Raw genomic sequence first — 22,951 nt, forward strand, 5'->3', positions numbered from 1 at the left:
GAGACCAGGAAGAGGGATTAAACCATCAAAACTGGGAAGATCGGATACAAAGTCAATGGATAGAGGTGACCAAGGTCACTGAGGCACATGAAGCGGCAGGAACTTTCTTGCTGGAGCATTCCGGGGGGACTTGGTTTGAGCACATACGGAACAGGAGTTGACATACCAAGGGACATCCTGCACCAAGGTGGGCCACCAGTACTTCTCAGCGATGGAGTTGATGGTGCGAGAAATACCTGGATGTTCAGTGACAACAGCTGTGTGTGCCCAGGTCAGCAGCCGATCCCTTATCCTTGTTGGAACGTAGATGTGCTCGGGAGGACAATTCCGTGGTGCGGGCTCCCTCTAGAGCCTGGCGGATGTCCACATCTATGTCCCAAGCCACTGGACCCACGACTTAGGAGGATGGGATGATGGGTGGAACCTCTCCCGAATCGTGGATACAGGACAGAGAATCGGCCTTGATGTTCTTAGAACCTGGGCGATAGGTCAGCGTGAAGTCGAACCTGGTGAAGAAAAGAGCCCATCTGGCTTGGGGCAGATTCAGTCTCCTCGCTGTCTGCATGTACTCTAGGTTCCGATGGTCGGTGAGGATAACGAATGGTTCCTTGGCGCCCTCCAGCCAGTGTCGCCACTCCTCCAATGCCAACTTCACCGCCAGGAGCTCCCGATCGCTGACGTCGTAATTCCTCTCTGCTGAGGACAGTTTCTTGGAGAAAAAAAAGCACATGGATAAAATTAACGGGTTATCCTGTCTTTGTGACAAAACTGACCCCACGCCCACCTCAGATGCCTCAACCACAAAAGGTAACATGGGATCAGCGTGTTTTAGCAAGGAGGCGGAGGTGAAACGTCTTTGAGAAGACGAAAGGCCTCGTCGGCTGCTGGAGACCACACCAGCCTACGAGGCCCACCCTTGAGGAGGGATGTGAGAGGGGTGGCAATGGCACTAAAGTTCCTGATGAAGCGGCGGTAGAAGTTGGCAAACCCCAAAAACCGTTTGATGACCCCTTGATGGTAGTTGGGACTGGCCATGACCTTACCGCATCTACCTTCTTGTCCTTCATCCTCACTCACTGCCGGCTGATTTGGTAACCCAACAAGGATACAGACCTCTGGTGGGATTGGCACTTCTTTGCCTTGACGAGCAGGTGATTGAACAAGAGGCGTTCCAGGACTGTTCGAACGTGGGTGATGTGATCTTTCAGGTTGGTCGAGAAGAACAGGATGTCATCGATGTATACAGTCACCTGCTGTCCGAGCATGTCCCTGAACACCTCGTTGACGAATGCCTGGAACACTGATGGAGCATTGGCTAAGCCAAAGGGCATAACCAAATACTCATAGTGACCAGACATTGTGCTGAATGCCGTCTTCGACTCATCCCCCTCCCATATGTGGATGAGATTGTAGGCACTCCGCAGGTCCAGTTTGGTGAAGAACTGGGCCCCGCGGAGCTGCTCGATGGTACCAACGGGAGAGGGTACCAATACTTCTCGGTGATGTCATTGAGTCCTCGGCAATCAATACATGGGCGTAATCCTCTCTCCTTTTTGGCCATGAAGAAGCCAGCTGACGCAGGGGACGTGGATGTGCAGAGAAAACCCTGTTGGAGCGTCTCTTGAACGTAATCCTCCATGGCCTGGGTCTCAGCTACAGACAGACGGTAGGTGCGTCTGCGCAGAGTTGTAGCACCGGAAAACAGGTTGATGGCACAGTCCCAGGGGCAATGAGGAGGGAGACAAGTAGCGCGGGTCTTTGAGAATACCTCCTTTAGGTCCTGGTATTCCCCCAGGATGTTGGGCTGAAGGGCAACCATAGGACTCAACCGATGTGGAACCACAGGGGACAGCGAAGCAGGTCTTCCAGCATTCAGGTGACCAGTCTGATTTTCAGCCTCGACCATGAGATGATAGGGTTAAGGCGTTGGAGCCAAGGGAGGCTGAGGATGATTTTGTGACCTGGTGCACACCTGAAGAAAGAGATGCTCACCTGGTGATTGGACTGCACGGTGAGGGTGAGTGGTTGAGTGATGTGTGTGATGGTCCCAGAGCCTAATGGCTGACAGTCGAGTCCTTGAACCGGAAAAGGAGAGGAGAGAGGATAGATGGTAATGTTGAGGGAGGAGGCAAGGGTCTGATCCATAAAGTTTCCACCAGCGCCAGAATCCACTAAAGCTGTAGACACAGTACATGAGGGACAGTCAGCCAGAGTGATGGACACCAAAAAGAGTCTAGCAGCACCGGAATCTGGAAAACTTACTCCTGGACCAGGGGATGGAATGTCACATTTCTGTCCCTCTGCTCTAGTGGATCCCGGATTCTGAGGTACTGGACACCGCTGGAGCTTGTGTGCTCTTTGCCCACAGTACAGACATAGCCCCAGCTGTATCTGTCTGCGCCGTTCTGCCGCGGAAAGGCGTGTGACCCCTACCTCCATGGGTTCTGGCTCTGATCCCGAGTACTCGCCAAAGGAGGGAGAGAAGCAATGAGAATGCCGACGCTCCCGTAGAAGGTTATCCAGGTGGATGGCCATCGCAATGACTGCGTCCAGGGTGAGGTTGTCGTCCTGACAGGCCAGTTCCGTCTGGACCTCCTCGCGCAGACCTCTTCTGAATAGCGTGCGACGTGCCGGCTCATTCCATCCACTGGAAGCTGCTACTGTCCGGAAGGTGAGCACATAGCCGACTGATTCCCCTGCTGTAGTTGAAGCAGACGCTCACCTCCCCCTCTGTGGGTTGATCAAAAATGCATTTAAACAGAGCAATGAACCCCTCGTAAGAATCTAGTTCCTCCTGTCCTCTCTCCCAAGCAGCACACACCCATCCCAATTCCCGCCCGGTCAGCAGAGAAATAACCGTGGCAACCTTAGACCTCTTGGTGGTGGGGGCTCCCAACTGGTGTGAAAAATACAGGGAGCTCTGAAGGAGGAAGCCACGGCATTTGCATGGTGTACCGTCGTATTTATCCAGGAGGGATAGACGGGCATCGCTGACCTGAGCGGGATGCTGGATGGGCCATTGTGCTGGCTCCATGGGTAGACTGGCTCTAGAGTATCCTCCGATGCTGGGCTGCAACATCTCTCGGGGATGTTTGAGACGCTGCAGACTACGGAGAACCTCTTCCATGGCTGTCCCCAGTTGATTCAGCTGGTTATGGTGTTTGTCGCCCGTCTGAGAGATTTCAGACTTTCCTGCTGCTTCCATAGTTTGAGTTGGTATTCTGTAATAACAGCGCTGCGAGTCGGAGAGCAGGTGAAACGTTTAAGAAAACAACAAAACCAGAAAAGAGACAATTCCATGTGGCTATACGCCAGTACACAAGAATAATACCAACTGGTGAGAAAACATAAGAGAGTGACATGTAAAGAGGAGGAAATTATGAAGGTAATGAAGTCCAGGTGTGAATCATAATGATTAACAGGTGCGCCTAATGATGAGTGCCAGGTGTGCGTAATGATGAATCCCAGGACCGGTTGTTAGTATTCTGGCGACGTCGTATGCCGGAGGGGGTGAGCAGGAGAAGATGTGACATATGGCAAACAGAAATCAAACCGGATGGATATCAGAAATAGATGGGAGAGGCTGAGGATGGAGGAAGGGCGGGAGTAAAAACAAACAAAATAGAACTATAGTAAAACAGACTGTCCAATTTTTTTTATATAGTATCTATAATCTGGAAGAAGAGGCCTAAGCATTGCTGTGAAAAAGTTTAGAAAGTTAGAAAGTAATAAAGGAAAATATATTTAAAGAAAATATGTACAGTATATAGTCGTGGCCAAAAGTTTTGAGAATGACACAAATATTCATTTCCACAAAGTTTGCTGCTTCAGTGTCTTTAGATATTGTTGTCAGATGTTACTATGGAATACTGAAGTATAATTATAAGCAATTCATAAGTGTCAAAGGCTTTTATTGACAATTACATGAAGTTGATGCAAAGAGTCAATATTTGCAGTGTTGACCCTTCTTTTTCAAGATCTCTGCATTCCGCCCTGGCATGCTGGCAATTAACTTCTGGGCCACATCCTGACTGATGGCAGCTCATTCTTGCATAATCAATGCTTGGAGTTTGTCAGAATTTCTGGGTTTTTGTTTGTCCACCCACCTCTTGAGGATTGACCACAAGTTCTCAATGGGATTAAAGTCTGGGGAGTTTCCTGGCCATGGACCCAAAATATTGATGTTTTGTTCCCAGAGCCACTTAGTTATCACTTTTGCCTTATGGCAAGGTGCTCCATCATGCTGGAAAAGGCATTGTTCGTCACCAAACTGTTCCTGGATGGTTGGGAGAAGTTGGTCTCGAAGGATGTGTTGGTACCATACTTTATTCATGGCTGTGTTCTTAGGCAAAATTGTGAGTGAGCCCACTCCCTTGGCTGAGAAGCAACCCCACACATGAATGATCTCAGGATGCTTTACTATTTGCATGACACCTTGTCTTCTCCGGACAAGCTTTTTTCCGGATGCCCCAAACAATCGGAAAGGGGAGTTATCAGAGAAAATGACTTTGACAGTCCAATCCCTGTTCCTCAGCAGTCCAAGTCCTGTACATTTAGCAGAATATCAGTCTGTCCCTGATGTTTTTCCTGGAAAGAAGTGGCTTCTTTGTTGCCCTTCTTGACTCAAGGCCATCCTCCAAAAGTATTCGCCTCACTGTGCGTGCAGATGCACTCACACCTGCCTGCTGCCATGCCTGAGCAAGCTCTGTACTGGTGGTGCCCCGATCCCGCAGCTGAATCAACTTTAGGAGACGGTCCTGGCACTTGCTGGACTTTCTTGGGTGCCCTAAAGCCTTCTTCACAACAATTGAACCGCTCTGCTTGAAGTTCTTGATGATCCGATAAATGGTTGATTTAGGTGCAATATTACTGGCAGAATTATCCTTGCCTGTGAAGCCCTTTTTGTGCAAAGCAATGATGACGGCAAGTGTTTCCTTGCAGGTAACCATGCTTGACAGAGGAAGAACAATGATTCCAAGCATCAGCCTCCTTTTGAAGCTTCCAGTCTGTTATTCAAACTCAATCAGCATGACAGAGTGATCTCCAGCCTTGTCCTCGTCAACACTCACACCTGTGTTAACGAGAGAATCACTGACATGATATCAGCTGGTCCTTTTGTGGCATAACATTCTGGAGTATATGCAAATTGCCATCACACAAACTGAGGCAGCAGACTTTGTGAAAATTAATATTTGTGACATTCTCAAAACTTTTGGTCACAACTGTATATATGTATATGTATTTATATGTATTTACATGTATGTATGCATGTATGTATGTATGTATGTATGTATGTATGTATGTATGTATGTATGTATGTATGTATGTATGTACAGTTGAAGTCAGAAGTTTACATACACCTTTAAACTCAGTTTTTCACAATTCCTGACATTTAATCCTAGTAAGAATTCCTTATCTTAGGTCTGTTTGGATCACCACTTTATTGGAAGAATGTGAAATGTCAGAATAAGAGTAGAGATAATTATTTCTTTCAGCTTTTATTTCTTTCATCACATTCCCAGTGGGTCAGAAGTTTACATACACTCAATTCACATTTGGTAGCATTGCCTTTAAATTGTTGAACTTGGGTCAAACGTTTCTGATAGCCTTCCACAAGCTTCCCACAATAAATTGGGTGAATTTTGGCCCATTCCTCCTGACAGAGCTGGTCTAACTGAGTCAGGTTTGTAGACCTCCTTGCTTGCACACTCTTTTTCAGTTCTGCCCACACATTTTCTATGGGATTGAGGTCAGGCAAACTTCTGACACACTGGAATTGTGATACAGTGAATTATAAGTGAAATAATCTGTCTGTAAACAATTGTTGGAAAAGTTACTTGTGTCATACACAAAGTAGATGTCCTAATTGTCCAACCTATAGTTTGTTAACAATAAATTGGTGGAGTGGTTGAAAAATTAGTTTTAATGACTCCAACCTAAGCCTAAATTATATGTAAACTTCCGACTTCGACTGTACATTTTCAGGTATTACATGTTTCTAATTTTGACAGAAAGTGGTTTCATTTCAAGTTAAGAGTGTACTGTTAGCTAGGTAATGTTACTAGTATGATCTTATTATTCGTATCTCAGAGCCATTTGCTTGGATAATTATAGCCTAATGTTAGCTAGCTAACATTGAACATGGTTGGTTAGCTACCTGCAGATTCATGCAGAGAAGTAACGTCATGAGTTGGGATTATGATTAATTGTTTAGCTAGCTAGCTTGCTACATGTCTTAACAATAGACTCCACTATGCAAGTATCCATTTCAATAGAATGTCACTGCAACAACTCTTGATAGACGGTAGCTAGTAAATTCGCTCTGGCTATCTATTCCGATTTCAGACCATGAGTAAAATAGTCTAGCTAGCTATTCTCAGATATTACACATTTCAAATTTTGACATTAAGTTTTTTCATTTCAAGTTAGTGTAGTGTTAGCTAGCTAGCTAACATTAGCTGGCTGGCTTGCTAGCTAACGTTACGTGTATGATCTTATTATTCGTATCTCAGAGCCATTTGCTTGGCTAGTTATAGCCTAATAATAGCTAGCTAACATTGAACCTGGTTGGTTAGCTACCTGCAGATTCATGCAGAGAAGTAACGTCATGAGTTGGGATTATGGTTCATTGTTTAGCTAGCTAGCTACATGTCTTAACAAAAAACTCCACTATGTTAGTAACCATTTCAGGTGCGTTCATAAATTCTGTCTGGACATTTACTCTCGAGTGTGCCAGAGTGCAGAAGAACTGAATAACTTACAAACGCTCAACACCTGTTGAATATAGCAGGTGTCAGTAAACGTCGGCAAACATTTTTAATTGTTGCCAGCAGCACAGTTACAGTCACTAACGCTCTGGATAACATGAAAACAGCCTAACCAGCACTGCTAGGGTGAGTAAAATGGTCAGAGTGGGGCGTTCTCTCATTTGTGTCTGGAAGTAACTAGCAAGCTAGCCAATGTTAGCCAGTTAGCTTTGGTGCTTTACTGCCGTTGTGAGGTCAGAACGTTCGGATCAACCCTACTCAGAGCATTGATGACTGCAACTGTGCTGTCAGATTGTCTGTTTGTAAATTCAGAGCATTTCGCTCTCGGACCATTTAGAGCGCACACTACTACTCGCCTAACCAGCTCTGCTAGTGTGAGTAGTGTTCAGTGAGCTGTTCTCTCATTTGTGTCTGGAAGTAGCTAGCAGGTTAACTTGGGAGCTTGGCTGCTGTTGTTAATACAGAACGCTCGGATCAACCCTTAAAGAGATGGGTGGGGCTAAAGCTTAAGAGGGTGTGAACGATGCTGAATGGGTGTAGACAAAGAAGAGCTCTCCAGTAGTCGTAGTACCAAAACGTTGATCAACTTTCAAAGCAGAATTACAGTTCCTCAACTGTAGTGTATGAAATACAATTTTCGAGCTCTGAGTCTCTACTTTTATCTCTACTTTTTGTGTAAAAAAACAATTTCAAATTTTGCTACATAAGACCGATTTGAGCTGGTCGTCACATTTTGACTCTCGGGGCTGGTGATCAATAACGGTAGGTCACAGGCAGACAAATAAAATATCCTTATGATTTGTGGAGTCCCGGCTTTCGGTGCATATCAATGTATTCTGTGTTTATTTCGTTTATGCTTCACAATGCTAACCGGAATGTAGGTAGCAGCCATCTTGAAATTAGGTCATCGGCTCGGCCTGCATTATAAATTTGTATGCCCATATATGGTAGTAAGTTATACCAAAGACTTGAAGGCACCGATCAATAGCCAATATACACAGCTTTCCGAAGACACCCTGCTTTTGAAGATAGGGGCTACCGTTCTCATACCAGACTGAATTGAATAAAACAAATCAAATAGGGTCCCCAAATATGGGGACTTTACATTTAAAAGTTCCATTTAAAATCTTTGTCAATCCAAATGCCCAAATATTTATAGGCGGGAACCCGATCGATGGGAGAACCATCCAACGAATAAATATGTAGTTCATCTGAAACATTTCTGTGAGAATCAGAGAACAACATATCATTAGCCCGCATTAAGTGCAAGTTTTAAACCAACCAGGGCTTTCTGTAAGGCAACAATGTCAGATTGCAGCTCTAACATAGTCTGGTCAACAGTTGGGGCAAAGGCATACATAATAGTGTCATATTCATACAGATGAATTGTCCAAGATTTAATAGATAGACCAATATTATTTATATAAATTCTAAAGAGAACTGGTCCCAATACTGACATAATTTGGAAATTGAAAGGTAGTTATCTAAGTCGGAAAGATCTCCTCCTTTATGTTAGTGGAGGACATGTGCCGCCTTTTAGATCTCGGGGATAACATCAGAAACAATTGTCAATTAAGAAATATAGGCCAATGTTTCTGCAATAAGTCGGGCAGAGAGCTGCAGTAAGAAGGGATCAAGTGAATCAGCGTCTATGGATTTTGTAACATCAATCTTTAGCAAAGCACTTAATACACCATAGACATCAAATGGATAAAATGGAAATAAGGTATGTGGGTCTGTTTGTGCATCATTCGCTACAATCTGTTTTGAGATGACTAAAGGACTCCCTCTAGTGAAATGAGATGAATTTTCAGAGACAATCCTTTCAAACAGGTGGCCAACTGAAGCAAAATGGTTATTAAAAGCACCACAAATTCCCATCTTGTCTGGTATGGGACCAAAACCTGCAGGGGCAACGAAGGGGTGGAGTTTTGTTTCAAAGATTTGACATCTTTCCAGAAATTAGCTGTATTACCACCACTCTCCGATACACAATTCAAGGAATATGTTGATTTAGCTTTTCTAACCAGAGAAAGGGGAAAGGGGGATACCTAGTCAGTTGTACAACTGAATGCCGGCAACTGAAATGTGTCTTCCAAATTTAACCCAACCCCTCTGAATCAGAGGTGCGGAGGGCTGATTTAATCGACATCCACATCTTTGATGCCCAGGGAACAGTGGGTTAACTGCCTTGCTCAGGGGCAGAACGACAGATTTTTACCTTGTCAGCTCGGAGATTCGATCCAGCAACCTTTCAGTTAATGCCCCAACGCCCAAGGCTACCTGCCGCCCCAATAGATAGACATCTATTTCTCAAATGTCTGAAGGACTGCCAATCAGAATCAGTCAGTCTAGCCTTAGCCCAAGCTAAATATATTTCCTGTAATTTCTTAGACAATTCATACATGAACCAAGGATTAGATCTGTATTTTAACCTTAGCCTTTTGTACGGCGCATGTTTATCTGCAACAGAGTTAAACATGGAAATAAAAGGGCCTGATCAGAGTCAGTGATAGTTGACACAACCCAACAGTCACTCAGACAAAACATTTTGCTCATTAAAATTCCAGAAATGTATCTTTGTAAAAATACGTGAGGGAGATTTATGTATCTGTATCTGTTATGCAGGCAACAGGACAATGGTCACTGAATTTATTAGCAAATGTCCCATTGGCTGTATATTTAGGAGGGGCTTTTGCTTTAAAAATATTTAGAAGGGTAGATTTTTCAGGGTGTTTAAAGTTGAGGCTAGTTGGTTTAGTTATCTGCTGAGTTAGATGTAGCTCAGTACAAATATCTTTCAGCGTATCAAATACTGGCATCAACCAATCCAGATTAAGATAACCCAACATTAATAATTCTGATTGCGCAGAGTTAGACAGCAGGTCAGACAATTTGCTCAGACATGCTCCGGAGCTTTGGCGACTACTAAGTATTTTTTAAGTACTCCCCCCGCTTTGGGCTGGATGTGTCAATATGTAGTTCATAATGCATAATCTATGAGTAGAATTCCTCTTTTACCTCAATTAGCCACAAGATCCCTAGTTTGAACGTAACTGTTTGACTTGAAGCTGTACTGCGCCATTTCCCCTACGTGGGCCAGTCCCCTAGCAATTTGAGTTCAACCAATGAGCTTCAGCCCCTCGCCACATGAGTGACAGTTAGCAACATGCACATAATGCACCCACAGCAGGGCAGCGAGAGAGCAATGACGTGGTGCACAGATCTGCACATACAGTATGTGAAGTAGTATGCGATTTTCGGGGACCACCTTTGGCTCATGAGTGCTACTATTAGAACTAATGGGAAAAAAGTATACAAAAGTACAGGAGAATGCCTGTAAGAGAAATTTTACATTTTACATTTTCAATCTGATACAAGAGGATTCTGTTAAGGTTGTGTTTAAATTGCACCCTAATCTCCCACATTGTAATCTCATTCATTAGACATTCATTAGACAGACATTTGTTTGAGGTGTTTCTCTACTAAAAGTCTACTAAATCAAATTTGCCAGTAATATACTACAGTGTTGAGACCTGGCTGTGGCAGAGAGAGCAGATAACAGCCATTAGAGATAGTGTTTCTGCTGAGGCTGTTAAGGTGTGAAGGACATGCGCCATTGGTTGTTGAAGCAACAGATAAATGTGTGTGTCCTGCTGCCGACGAAGAGGTTTACACGTGCTGATAAAAGCTTTCAAGGTCAGAGCTCTATAGAGGGTGTTTGTTATGCATCCCAAATGGCACCCTATTCTCTTTATATTGCAGTTTTTTTTGACCAGGGCCCAGATTTCTGACCTAGGCTAATAAACTCAATCATCCTCCACTGACTTTATTTTATGTTATTAGGGCATAGTAAACACCTTATAAATACATTGTAGGTGATTAATAAGTGCTAACATAAAGTGCTGTCATAAAAATACAACACCTTGAAAATACAACACCTTGAAAATACAATACTTTGGGAATAGGGCTTTGTATCCCATTGTAGCAATATTATTTTCACAACTCATAGATATGCAGCAGTGCTACCTGGCACCCCCTGTTCCAACACCCTAAACCTATTTGTTGACACAAGTGCTGTATTTACAGCTGTTTAAAAGTTGCAAATGAGAAGATGAGTGTGAACACAGGGCAACATGTCACTTTACTAGTCCCTCAGAAAGCAACACCTTCAGTCTCACCTCCTCACAGTCCTAACAAATAACTACTTTTATTATTTCCCCAATTACTTTCCCAATCTTTCCCCAAATGTATTTTAATCGTATTGTACCTATTTAACTAGGCAAGTCAGTTAAGAACAAATTCTTATTTTCAATGACGGCCTAGGAACGGTGGGTTAACTGCCTTGTTCAGGGGGCAGAACGAACCTTTCGGTTTACAAGTCCAACGCTCTAACCACTAGGCTATCCAAAGTTGAATCTGGCATTCCTCAAGGTTATGTGCTTGGACGCCTTTTCATTTTCTCTATTGTTTTCTCTTTAAAATGTTTTTATTATGCAAATACTGTTGTAAAAAAAAATAAAAAATAACAGGATCAGTGTTTAAAATGAAAAGGTCTGTTAATATTTGTTTTTACATTTCAGAACACGTTTACAGCCAAACTAGATTGAAAATTAGCTAAATGAAAAGTACTTAAAAGGTGCAATATGTAGAAACTGCTTTGGTATGCTCTGCTCCAGAGAGTAGCAAACGGCACCCTATTCCCTATATAGTGTACTACTTTTGACCAGGGTTACATAGGACACTGGTCAAGAGTAGAGCACTATGTTGAAAATAGGGTACCATTCAGGACTCAGGCTATTATGTGCCCATTATTGTTGATCATACTGCATATTCAGTAAGACTATCATTTACATGTTCAAATATTTTCCAATGGCATTGCTCTTAAGCTTGCCCGCACACTCCTTATGGTGCAGGAAATTGTCAAGAAAGCCTCCAAATCCAGTTGCCAGAGGTCATTTGTGCCCGTGACCTTTCACTGAGATTAGTTTTGCACATGCTTCCCCAGGACTCTTATTGGGAGAGACCATGAGTGCTTTCCTACATTCTAAGATGGTGGCATTTACTGGCGACATTTCCTCCTCCTTGACATATGATGGGATTATATACTAATGTTTATTTCTCTGCATCCACTTCTGTTAAGTGGCTGAGAGAAATCGAATAGAAATCCTTAAAGCGAAAGCCATCACAAGTAAACAGACACAATGATACACAGACCACAAACACACCCCCTTACACAAAAACCACACGATTTCACATGTGGAAATTCACATTTTCACAGCTGTAGTTTCATGTTATCACATTAACTTTACATAAGTTCACATATGATCATATGAAAACGTGTTTTTGGAACACTCCACGTGTTCACGTGAAATTCATGTGTTTTTTTCTGTAAGGGATGTGAACACAGATGTATACAGATGTGTACAAGTCTCGTTAATGTATGTTATGTGCATAGACACATAGACATCCCTAACAGCACACATCATATGCAAAACATGCACACGTGCGTGCACGTACAAATGCACACACACACGCATGCACACACGCACACATGCACACACGCACACAACCCTGTGCGGAGATCCCTGCCTGCCATATATAATTTACAATTGGTGGTTGAATAATCAGTTGACGTGCAGCTCAGGGAGTTCTGTGGTTAATGAGTGCCTCTCCACATAAGCAGTTTACAGGAGTTATCGAAAACATGAGGCTTCTGTCAAAATGTCAATGAATCTCAATTTACCCACAAACTTAATCACATGGGGAAGGTTTAATGCGGGCAGGCAACTATAAACGCCCAGCTTCCTCTTCCTAAAGCCTGTCGCATGCTTCCCAGTCTAAACAGTTTGTGCACATATTATGACGACATTTTGTGACATTTTTGTTCGTTTTGGTATTCGGGAGGTTTATTTTCCGGCTGTTCACGCACAATGTTTTTCATGAGGCAAGTCCAAGTTTGGTAGCCGAATTCTATGCCCCTTCATCAGTGATTGAGCAACATTAGGGATGGGAACTATGGATGGGATTCTTCAATGAAGTGTTTGCTGTCATTCAAGGAGAGAGAGGAGAGAGTGCAGCAGCTAGGCCCTAATGTCTGCAGTACACTACTAGTTTTCATGCACATTTTTTGACTTGCAGCAAACATCTTAGCTAGATGTAAAATTGCACGACTAAGAGCTCCTCGGCAAATAAGTCCAAATTAATTACAGAATATTTTGAGGACGTGTTATGGCTATGCTGTTGCTACAGTGGCTCAAGAGGGACAAACGAGTAATATTGCTGCTTTTTTCTTGTTTTTCAAGCAAAGGTCTTTAGGGAGTATGCGAGCACAGAGGTTTGCTTTACCATAGCTGAGTTCTGCTAGGAGCAAACCGAACCTATGTATGAGGATGCCTTTACACTGTATTCAGATGTACTGATAAAAAAGACAACTGGTACGCTGATAAACACATATTCTTAAAAAAACAGCCATTCATGTAAAAGCAATGATTTTAAAATAACACTGATCAAATGAGAAACCATTGGTGATCTTGTTGTTTTGAAGAACACGATATATGGTCTTCCACTGTGATGGTGCCACCTTTTAACATCCATTTTGTGATTAATTATTTATCATATTTTTCTTTTCTTTTCAGGAAGAGATAATGACAGCATCATCCTCTCACCTGGGGATAGGCCGAGGGGTGTGAGGAGGGGTGTTTGTGAATTGGGGAGGGGTGTGGGTGGTGACACCAGGGGCGGCAGCTGTCTGTCAGGACTCCCTAGGCAACCCAGCGAGGACGTCTGACCGAGACCCCCCCCCCCCCAACCCCGCCCTGTCCCCCAGCCACTTACCCACCCGTCCCCCTCCTCAGAACCCCCACTGGTAGCAGTCACACTGTGTCTATGTCTGCATACTGCTGGCTAGCGCAAACCATTGCATCAGGAGTCTGCAACCCTCAGGTCCTGCGCCATCTCTCGCTCGTTCACGTTCTCTCTCTCTCACACTCACACTCCAGATGCGTAGTGACTCCTCGACCCCTCCTGAACACGAACAGGACGGGAGGATGAAAAGTGGAGAGGATGCACAGTCACGGAGCTCTGTGTGCCTTTTAGGAACATCTCTCCACAAAACGGAAGGCTGCTGAAACTGTATGGTATGATCTGTACTAGAGGCTGATTCTCCAACTGGCTGCCTGGTGGTGCTGTGAGGTCTATGCACATTTATATTCTCTGTAGGATTTTCATTTACTGTCAATGTCGACATTTCACATCCCTAGTGAAAAACAATATGATGATAGAGTGCTGGAATTGAGATGAACAAAAATATTGTATATATTAGGCTTTCTACCACCCCTCTCCTATTACCCCTCTTGCCCCTCTCGATTTTCCCTAAGATAGTTTTTCACACATTCGCAGGAGTGCTGTTACAGTATGGAGACACTAACGTGATCTGGACAGCAAGCAATCGCCTTGATAAAACGTAACGGCAACTTAAATTACTTACAAAATGTCATGCTTATTAAAGTGTAATTACCTAAAGAGTGTGGCAAATTTAGCTAATGAGTTGCAAAACAGGGATATTTGTAAGAAAACGGGTTCTGGAAAATCTATAGGAGGACCAGATATTGTGAAGTCTACCGATTAGCGTTCCATCTCCTCACTTTGACATTGGCTTATCTTCGTCGACATCTTCTGCTATCGACGTCCGTGGTATCAGGACATCTTCCTAAGCTGTTTTGTCATTTGTCCCCTTTTTTAACAAAGATAGACAGGGCGAGGACAGGACGGAGAGGCTCTGTCTGTGTGCCAAATTGCACCATATTCCCTATGTAGTGCACTACTTTAGACCGGAGCCCAATGAGGAAGCACCCTGTGTCAGCTCCACTCTCAATACTCTTAAGGACACCAGGTTGGTTGGTTCCATGCAAGAACAGGCACTCTCCGATGTAAGCCTGTGCTATAGTGGAGGACTCCTCCAATTTGATTGGATCTCTTACGACATGATATAAACCCCATAACATCTAACTGGTTGTGCCTTTATTAACTTATTCTCATTTACTTTCTTTGTCAATTTATGCACACATTTCTGTTGTGTTTTGAAGGCTAATGCATAGTTACTGACACATACACAGGCGCACACACACACACACCGTCTGTCTCTGATTTCACACTCCTGAGGTTAAAGATAGATCCCGCCCTCACTCTGGTTTCCGCAGAGAACTTATTTATTTTTTTTTTACATTTTTCCATAATTTAACTAGGCAAGTCAGTTAAGAACAAATTCTTATTTTCAATGACGGCCTATGAACAGTGGGTTAACTGCCTGTTCAGGGGCAGAACAACAGATTTGTACCTTGTCAGCTCGGGGGTTTGAACTTGCAACCTTCCGGTTACTAGTCCGGTTACTAGAACGTGTGACAGAGTTGGCCATAGGAGGACAGTGAGTGTAGCGTTGACCGAGGAAAACGGTCCCGACTATGTTATGCCTGTTGCCATTGACGACGGCAGCAGCACACAGGCCACATCCATTTAGTTCCCAGCATGCCTCGTGATAATCTTCATGGCTCACAGTGCCATGTCTGTCTCATTTCCATAGAAAAACTCATTTAGACGCGGGTCTGCTAGGAGGACTCCAGCGCATCAATGGCTGCTTGATTAGACCCTCACCTCCAATATGCACATTGCTAGCTACATTTGAATATTTACTAGCAGCGTCACCAATGAATGAATGCACATCTCCCCTGCTCTCATGCCCACGCTCATCTTAAGTATACTTCTGCACTGCTCTTAATTTTGGGCAGCCACAGAGTGACAGCTCTCCAGATAATCCGCTTACTGTTCCTTCCCTGAGCCACTATCATCGGCTATTTAAAGTGTCAAAACGCACTGCGCTTTGTCTTGTTGTTCTTTATCCTCCATGGGAACCAACGATGCCAAGGAGGACAGGAAATGAATACAGAAGACGTGTATCAAAGCGACACGTTTAACAGGAAACTACATTTGGCATTCATTTCGGCTCAAGATCAATGTCTGGTTGCATAATGGCAGCCTCATAACGGATGCAGGCGGTATGGATGGTAGCAGAAGGGAGCGTGGTGATTAAATGCCAAGTTGCCACATCTGGAGCCATATCCCTGGAGAACACCCCAGTCAAATCAAATCAGAGCACAGTGTAAAGAGATCTGGAACATTCCAGGTTTGGTTAAGTTCCTTTACAATGATGTTGCATGTTGGGGTGTTGGGAGGACAAGCTCAGTATTCTCTTTAGGGATTTTACTCGGTAAGATATAACGATGCAATCGCACAAAAATTGTATTCAATATACAGTTGAAGTCGGAGGTCTACATACAGCTTAGCCAAATACATTTAAACTCAGTTTTTCACAATTCCTGACATTTAATCCTAGTAAAAATTCCTTGTCTTAGGTCAGTTAGGATCACCACATTATTTTAAGAATGTGAAATGTCAGAAATATTGTAGAGAGAATGATTTATTTCAGCTTTTATTTCTTTCATCACATTCCTAGAGGGTCAGACGTTTACATACACTCATACACTTAGTATTTGGAAGCATTGAGTTTAAATTGTTTAACTTCCACAAGCTTCCCACAATAAGTTGGGTGAATTTTAGCCCATTCCTCCTGGCAGAGCTGGTGTAACTGAGTCAGGTTTTTTAGGCCTCCTTGCTCGCACACGCTTTGTCAGTTCTTCCCACAAATGTTCTATAGGATTGAAGTCAGAGCTTTGTGATAGCCACCCCAATACCTTGACTTTGTTGTCCTTAAGCCAATTTGCCTCAGCTTCGGAAGTTTGCTGGGGGTCATTGTCCATTTCTGGGGGCTTCCCCCTTTTTCCTCAGGTTATGTCGATATAGGACTTGTTTACTGTGGATATTGATACTTTTGTACCTGTTTCCTCCAGCATCTTCACAAGGTTCTCTGCTGTTGTTCTGGGATTGATTTGCACTTTTCGCACCAAAGTACGTTCATCTCGGGGAGACAGAATGCATCTCCTTCCTGAGCGGTATGATGGCTGTGTGGTCCGATGGTGTTTATACTTGTGTACTGTTGTTTGTACAGATGAACGTGGTAACTTCAGGCATTTGGAAATTGCTCCCAAGGATGAACCAGACTTGTGGAGGTCTACAATTTTTTTTCTGAGGTCTTGCCCGATATCTTTTGATTTTCCCATGATGGCACTGAGTTTAAAGCTAGGCCTTGAAATACATTCACAGGTACACCTCCAATTGACTCAAATGATGTCAATTAGCCTAACAGAAGCTTCTAAAGCCATGACATTATTTTCATGGATTTTTCCAAGCTGTGTAAAGGCAGAGTCAACTTAGTGTATGTAAACTTCTGACCCACTGGATTTGTGATACAGTGAATTATAAGTGAAATAATTTGTCTGTAAACAATTGTTGGAAAAATTACTTCCGTCATGCACAAAGTAGATGTCCTAACGAACTTAACAAAACTATAGTTTGTTAACAAGAAATTTATGGAGTGGTTGAAAAACGAGTTTTAATGACTCCAACCTAAGTGTATGTAAACTTCCGAATTAAAAATAATCTATTTTCTGTTCCACATGGATGTAGTCAGTGCTAGATGTTCCCAGCACAGAAATATAATAATTAGAAAGGGCATCCCCATTTAAGTCAATGATTATAGTTCTGTGGTTCCCATCTTATTAGATAGATGATGAAACAGGACTTACATCGCTGACTCCAGCCTCCAGGATCTTCACACCTGTCTCCTTCTCCAGCTGCTTCTTCTGCTGAACTACATGGTGAGAAACATAAAAAATGCAAGAGTTATGTGTGAGTGTAATTGTTATGTACAGTACCAGTCAAAAGTTTGGACACACCTACTCATTCAAGGGGTTTTCTTTATTTTTACTTTATTCTACATTGTATAATAATAGCGAAGACATCAAAACTATGAAATAACACTTATGGAATCATGCAGTAACCAAAAAAGTGTAAAACAAATCAAAATATATTAGATTCTTCAAAGTAGCCACCCTTTTCCTTGATAATAGCTTTGCACGTGTTTGGCATTCTTTCAACCAGCTTCACCTGGAATGCTTTTCCAACAGTCTTGAAGGAGTTCCCACATATGCTGAGCACTTGTTGGCTGCTTCACTCTGCGGTCCAACTCATCCCAAACCATCTCAATTGGGTTGAGGTCGGCTGATTGAGGCAGTACTCCATAACTCTTCTTCTTGGTCAAATAGTTTTTACACAGCCTTGAGGTGTGTTGGATCATTGTCCTGTTTGAACAACAAATGATAGTCCCACTAAGCGCAAACCAGATGGGTTGGCGTATCGCTGCAGAATGCTGTGGTAGCCATGCTGGTTAATTGTGCCTTGAATTGTAAATAAATCACCAAAAGTGTTACCAGCAAAGCACTCCCACACCATCACACCTCCTCCTCCATGCTTCACGGTGGGAACCACACATGCGGAGATAATCTGTTCACCTACTCTGCGTGTCACAAAGACACGTTTGGAACCAAAAATCTCAAATTTGGACACATCAGACCAAAGGACAGATTTCCACCGGTCTAATGTCCATTGCTCGTGTTTCTTGGCCCAAGCAAGTCGCTTCTTATTATTGGTGTCCTTTAGTAGTGGTTTCTTTGTAGCAATTCGACCATGAAGGCCTGATTCACGCAGCATTTATTTGGGCTGCAACCCTGGGTCTTCCTTTCCTGTGGCGGTCCTCATGAGAGCCAGTTTCATCATAGCACTTGATGTTTTTTGCGACTGCCCTTGAAATGTTCTGCATTGACTGACCTTCATATCTTAAAGTAATAATGGACTGTCGTTTCTCTTTGCTTATTTGAGCTGTTCTTGCCATAATATGGACTTGGTATTTTACCAAAAAGGACTACCTTCTGTATACCTCCGCTACCTTGTCACAACACAACGGATTGACTAAAACGCATTAAGGAAAGAAATTCCACAAATTCACTTTTAACAAGGCACACCTGTTAATTGAAATGCATTCCAGGGACTACCTCATGAAGCTGGCTGAGAGAATGCCAAGAGTGTGCAAAGCTGGCAACCACGCAAAGGGTGGCTACTTTGAAAAATCTCAAATATAAAATATATTTTGATTGTTTAACACTTTTTTGGGTTACTACATGAGTCATGTGTTAATTCATAATTTTGATGTCTTCACTATTATTCTACAATGTAGAAAATAGCAAAAAATAAAGAAAAACCCAGAAACCCAGGAATGACTAGGTGTCCAAACTTTTGACTGGTACTGTATATATCTATTTTTTTAGCTGTGTTTTAGTGAGAGGAATGAATGGCGCAGAAGAACACGTTTGACCTTCCAGTTCTATAATGGAACAGGAGACTGGGAGAAAGAGTGTGTGACAGTGTAAGTGTGTATTAAAGATAGATTCATTCTCTCACAGTTTATTGTGAAACGTTTCTACCCGAAGCTCTTCGTCAGCCTATAACTCCAACTCAAACTCCAAACTCATCAGTGACTGTTCAAAGTCACACTTACTGTTGGCTAAGGTACACCAGATTAGATTTTGAAAGAGTTTGCACAACCACCCTACATGATCACAGAATACCCTACAGTACAGTGTCTAGAGCACATACAGTATGTGGAGTGGAGATTTTCTTGTGACTTTGCTCTGAGGACTTTTTTTGGGGGGGGGGGGGGGTAGTTAGCCTTAAAGTGGTTTAGGGGCCAGACCTTTGCACACAGTCAGCTGCTGAGGCACCAGTGAATGTTTACATTGTTAAATTATTTTAAATGTAAAAGTGCTAGTTGATGTACTGCATAATTCATTGTTATTGGTTCTTGCAGTACTTAATAGGATCACACGATGAGTTTGATCCATACATCTATTAATCAATTCAAGTATTCCCACGCTGGTTCCAAATGCAAAATTTAACAAAGATATTGTCATGAAAATCAAAGTAAGTGACGCAGCGACTGAGCGTCCAACATTTAAGATCTACACTTGGCAGACTTTGTTTTATTCTGGTCATGTCTACCCCTTTGAGTCCCTTGCTTTGATGGATACATTTATATTGAAAAAACAAAATCAAAGGGGCCTTAATAGATTATGCCAAATAATATGGTGAATAGAGTATAATTTTAATTGAGTTTGTTAGCATGTGAATGTACCAGGAAATAGGGAGAGAAGAGAGAGAGGGAGAGCCAAGGAAAGAGAATGAGAGAGGGTCCTTTAAATCCCATTTACCCAGATGAAGGGTATGCAAATTACCCTGAAGAGCTGAACCTTACTTCACTCCTCAAATTCTGCAAAGACCTGTTTAATTAGTATTTTAATCAATCCAAATGATTCCACGCACTGCTCAATTTATGCAGCATTCCAAATAATGAAGCATGTTACTTTAGTGCCATCATTAGGAGGGCTACTTACAGCCCTCTCTCTCTCTCTCCCTCTCCTTCTCCGACATCCCATAAGAGCTGATCACCCTATCGTCTCATCAGCGATCACCATAGCGATGGCGACGTCTAAATGATACTGCCAGGACTTATGGAATTAAGACTGGGGGGAAAGCGAGAGTGAAAGAGTGAAGGGGGGATTCATCCACAGCACAGAGATCCACTAGGCCAACATACATCACAAAGAGAGTATAGCAAATCAGTTGTGGGAAAAAGTAGCCATCTTGGTTCAACCTGGTGGTGCTGGTGTTATTTAGGAGGGGTAATGAGGCAGCCATCTTGGTTGAACCTGGCAGTGCTGGTGTTATTTAGGAAGGGCTAATGAGGCAGCCATCTTGGTTCAACCTGGTGGTGCTGGTGTTATTTAAGAGGGGGTAATGAGGCAGCCATCTTGGATCTGTGTTTTATTTCAGAGGGGGTAATGAGGGAGGTAATTAGGGCCAGCTGGGTGGGGGGAGTTGGGCGACGGAAAGGTCACCCTCAGCGTTTAGTCTTAATGAGGACCCCTCAGGGAGCTGAGGATGAGTATAGAGCCAATCAAAACACCGCGATGAGCCTTACATCAACACACAGTCCACCTTCTATCTATTGGCTTGGATACCGTTCCAGTTTGACTGACAAGCTGAAAAGTTCTAGCGTATGCTAAAAACAAAGAAGCCTGAAGGTCACTATCTTTCTACCTCTAGATTAACTTTCAACTCATCGACCGGCAGCCCACTACTTCTTGCTTTAGGAAATTGAAATGAAAATACATGGGGTTCATCATGTGCAATAATTGGCAATTGTAAAGGTCCACAGGGATTCATGCTTGGCCTGAGCTTTCTGAGATGTTTCACATTCTCTGTTCCTATAGCTGGAGTCATTTACAGAATAAAGACAAACCCAGATTAAGTTTACTCCTTGCTGTTATACTGCAACCATAATATTCATTTTAACGTCCAAAATATTTAAGACAGACTGTGAAAACTGATGTGAAGTCCAATTTTCAAGTCGTTTTCCCACTGATTTTAATTAGCAATTGTCTGTGTCTCCCTCGTTTTACTTCCGATATGCGGATTTCAGCTCCCCAGCTGTTCACATCATTTTTTTGGTCACGCTGTCTTATTGCCCCGAGTCAAATTAAACACAATCTAAAACCAACGGAAAATCGAACAGCTTTAGCCTCTTAGTTTGTGTATTAACAAAAAAATGGTAACACTCTACATTAAGGCACCCTTAATGTTAGTATCCTAAGGTAAAGTGTTACCATAACAAAATAGAAAAGTCACGACAGGAAAATATCTTTTGAACTGCTGACTTGAGTTGGAGGGGAAGATGGGAGTAATTCAAATGCAATACATATCATAAAATAGTAACAAATGGCCTCTCCACCCAGCCTCCAGCCCCATCCTGAGAAGTCAAGATGTCTGAAGGAGTTTTGGAAAAGGAGGTCAATTTAATCAGCAATCTGATGCCTCAATGTCCTTGGCCAAATTGCACACTTACACTAGACATTGCTTGCGTCCCAAATGCCTTTTGGGAAGCAACCTTACACCTCTGCACAGATCTATTGATTTTGTCTGTGTAAAACAGTGGACAATATTCAGGCATTGTTCATTACTGATTCTGACACAATGAATATGTTGAAGTTGTCCGTATTATCTGGACAGATGGAATATTACTATGCATTTTATGTAATTTCCCATGAAAATATCACTATGAATATAATACAGACCACAATTTCTCAGGTTTGCATTTTGAGTCGGTGGCCAGCATATTTCACGACCCTCTGACTGATCTTTTAATACTGAATATGCATCCCCATCCTTCCCATCTATCTCCTCCCTCCCTCCACTGCTCCTCAGGTTGTCTATTCAGCACATCCATCTCTCCGGCAAACAAAATGAAAGTGTTTATTGCGAAGGAGGGAGGGATGACACTCACGCCTCTCCACAGCCGTTACCCTTATCAGTGGCAATCACTCCAATATTAAAGCTGCCATTCTGCCCGTCACTTTCCCCTGCTGCACATATGAAGGCTGTCTGTGCATAGCTACTGTATCTCCGAAAGAGAAGGAGCGAGAGAGGGGGAGGGAGAGGGGGATAAAAAAAAGGCTGGATAGCTATCTCAGAGAGAGAGAGTTAAGGAGAGAGGGAGATGGGGATCTAGAGAAGGAAGGATGGATGCATCCGATCCCAGAGACAGATGAGATGCCCCACCGTTCATTTTTCAGTCATAATCAGGGGGATGGAATGATAATTTTGTGTTATATACCTCGATCTGCCTCTGTAGCACAGAGATGCCATCAAATCAACAACTGTGAAAAATTACATATTTATTGTATATTGCACATTTACCAATCTCTTTGACCAGCTTTTGAAATGCAAAATAGTTCACAGATATTGTTCTCTTTACATAGATGACATCATATATTATTTGTATTCTGCACTGGTAGATGGCATCATAGGGTTTAAGAATAGTAGCAGCTGCACTTTGATAAATAATTTCACCATAATCAAGAACAGATTAAATGTTGACTGAATAATCTGCTTCCTATTGCTTGGAGAAAGACACGATCTGTTTCTGTAGAAAAATACAATTTTAAATCTCAACCTCTTAACCAGCTCATCTACAGTATATGTTTCTTAAATGTCAAATCCATATCAATCCAACCGCCTAAATATTTATCTGCGGGAACACGTTCGATTGGAGAACCATCTAATGATTGAACGTGTATTTCATCTGAAACATTCTTAAACGTTTTTTTTCTACCCATATT

At 42.7% G+C, this 22,951-nt stretch overlaps 1 protein-coding gene across 4 annotated transcripts in view; it reads right to left on the reverse strand.

Annotated features, from left to right (window-relative positions):
* ptprn2 (protein tyrosine phosphatase receptor type N2) overlaps positions 1-22,951 on the reverse strand; it is a 261,633-nt gene that overhangs the window by 68,050 nt on the left and 170,632 nt on the right. For all 4 annotated transcript variants that reach the window (XR_005036081.1, XM_021563054.2, XM_021563052.2 and 1 more), the window contains exon 11: positions 17,468-17,532. Coding sequence is in view for 3 of the 4 variants with exons in the window: in XM_021563054.2 (XP_021418729.2) it covers positions 17,468-17,532 (65 nt within the window). In the remaining variant the exon portion in view is untranslated. The remainder of the gene's footprint in view (positions 1-17,467; positions 17,533-22,951) is intronic.

The sequence above is a fragment of the Oncorhynchus mykiss genome, chromosome 15, assembly GCF_013265735.2.
Source record: "Oncorhynchus mykiss isolate Arlee chromosome 15, USDA_OmykA_1.1, whole genome shotgun sequence".
Taxonomy (NCBI): Eukaryota; Metazoa; Chordata; class Actinopteri; order Salmoniformes; family Salmonidae; genus Oncorhynchus; species Oncorhynchus mykiss.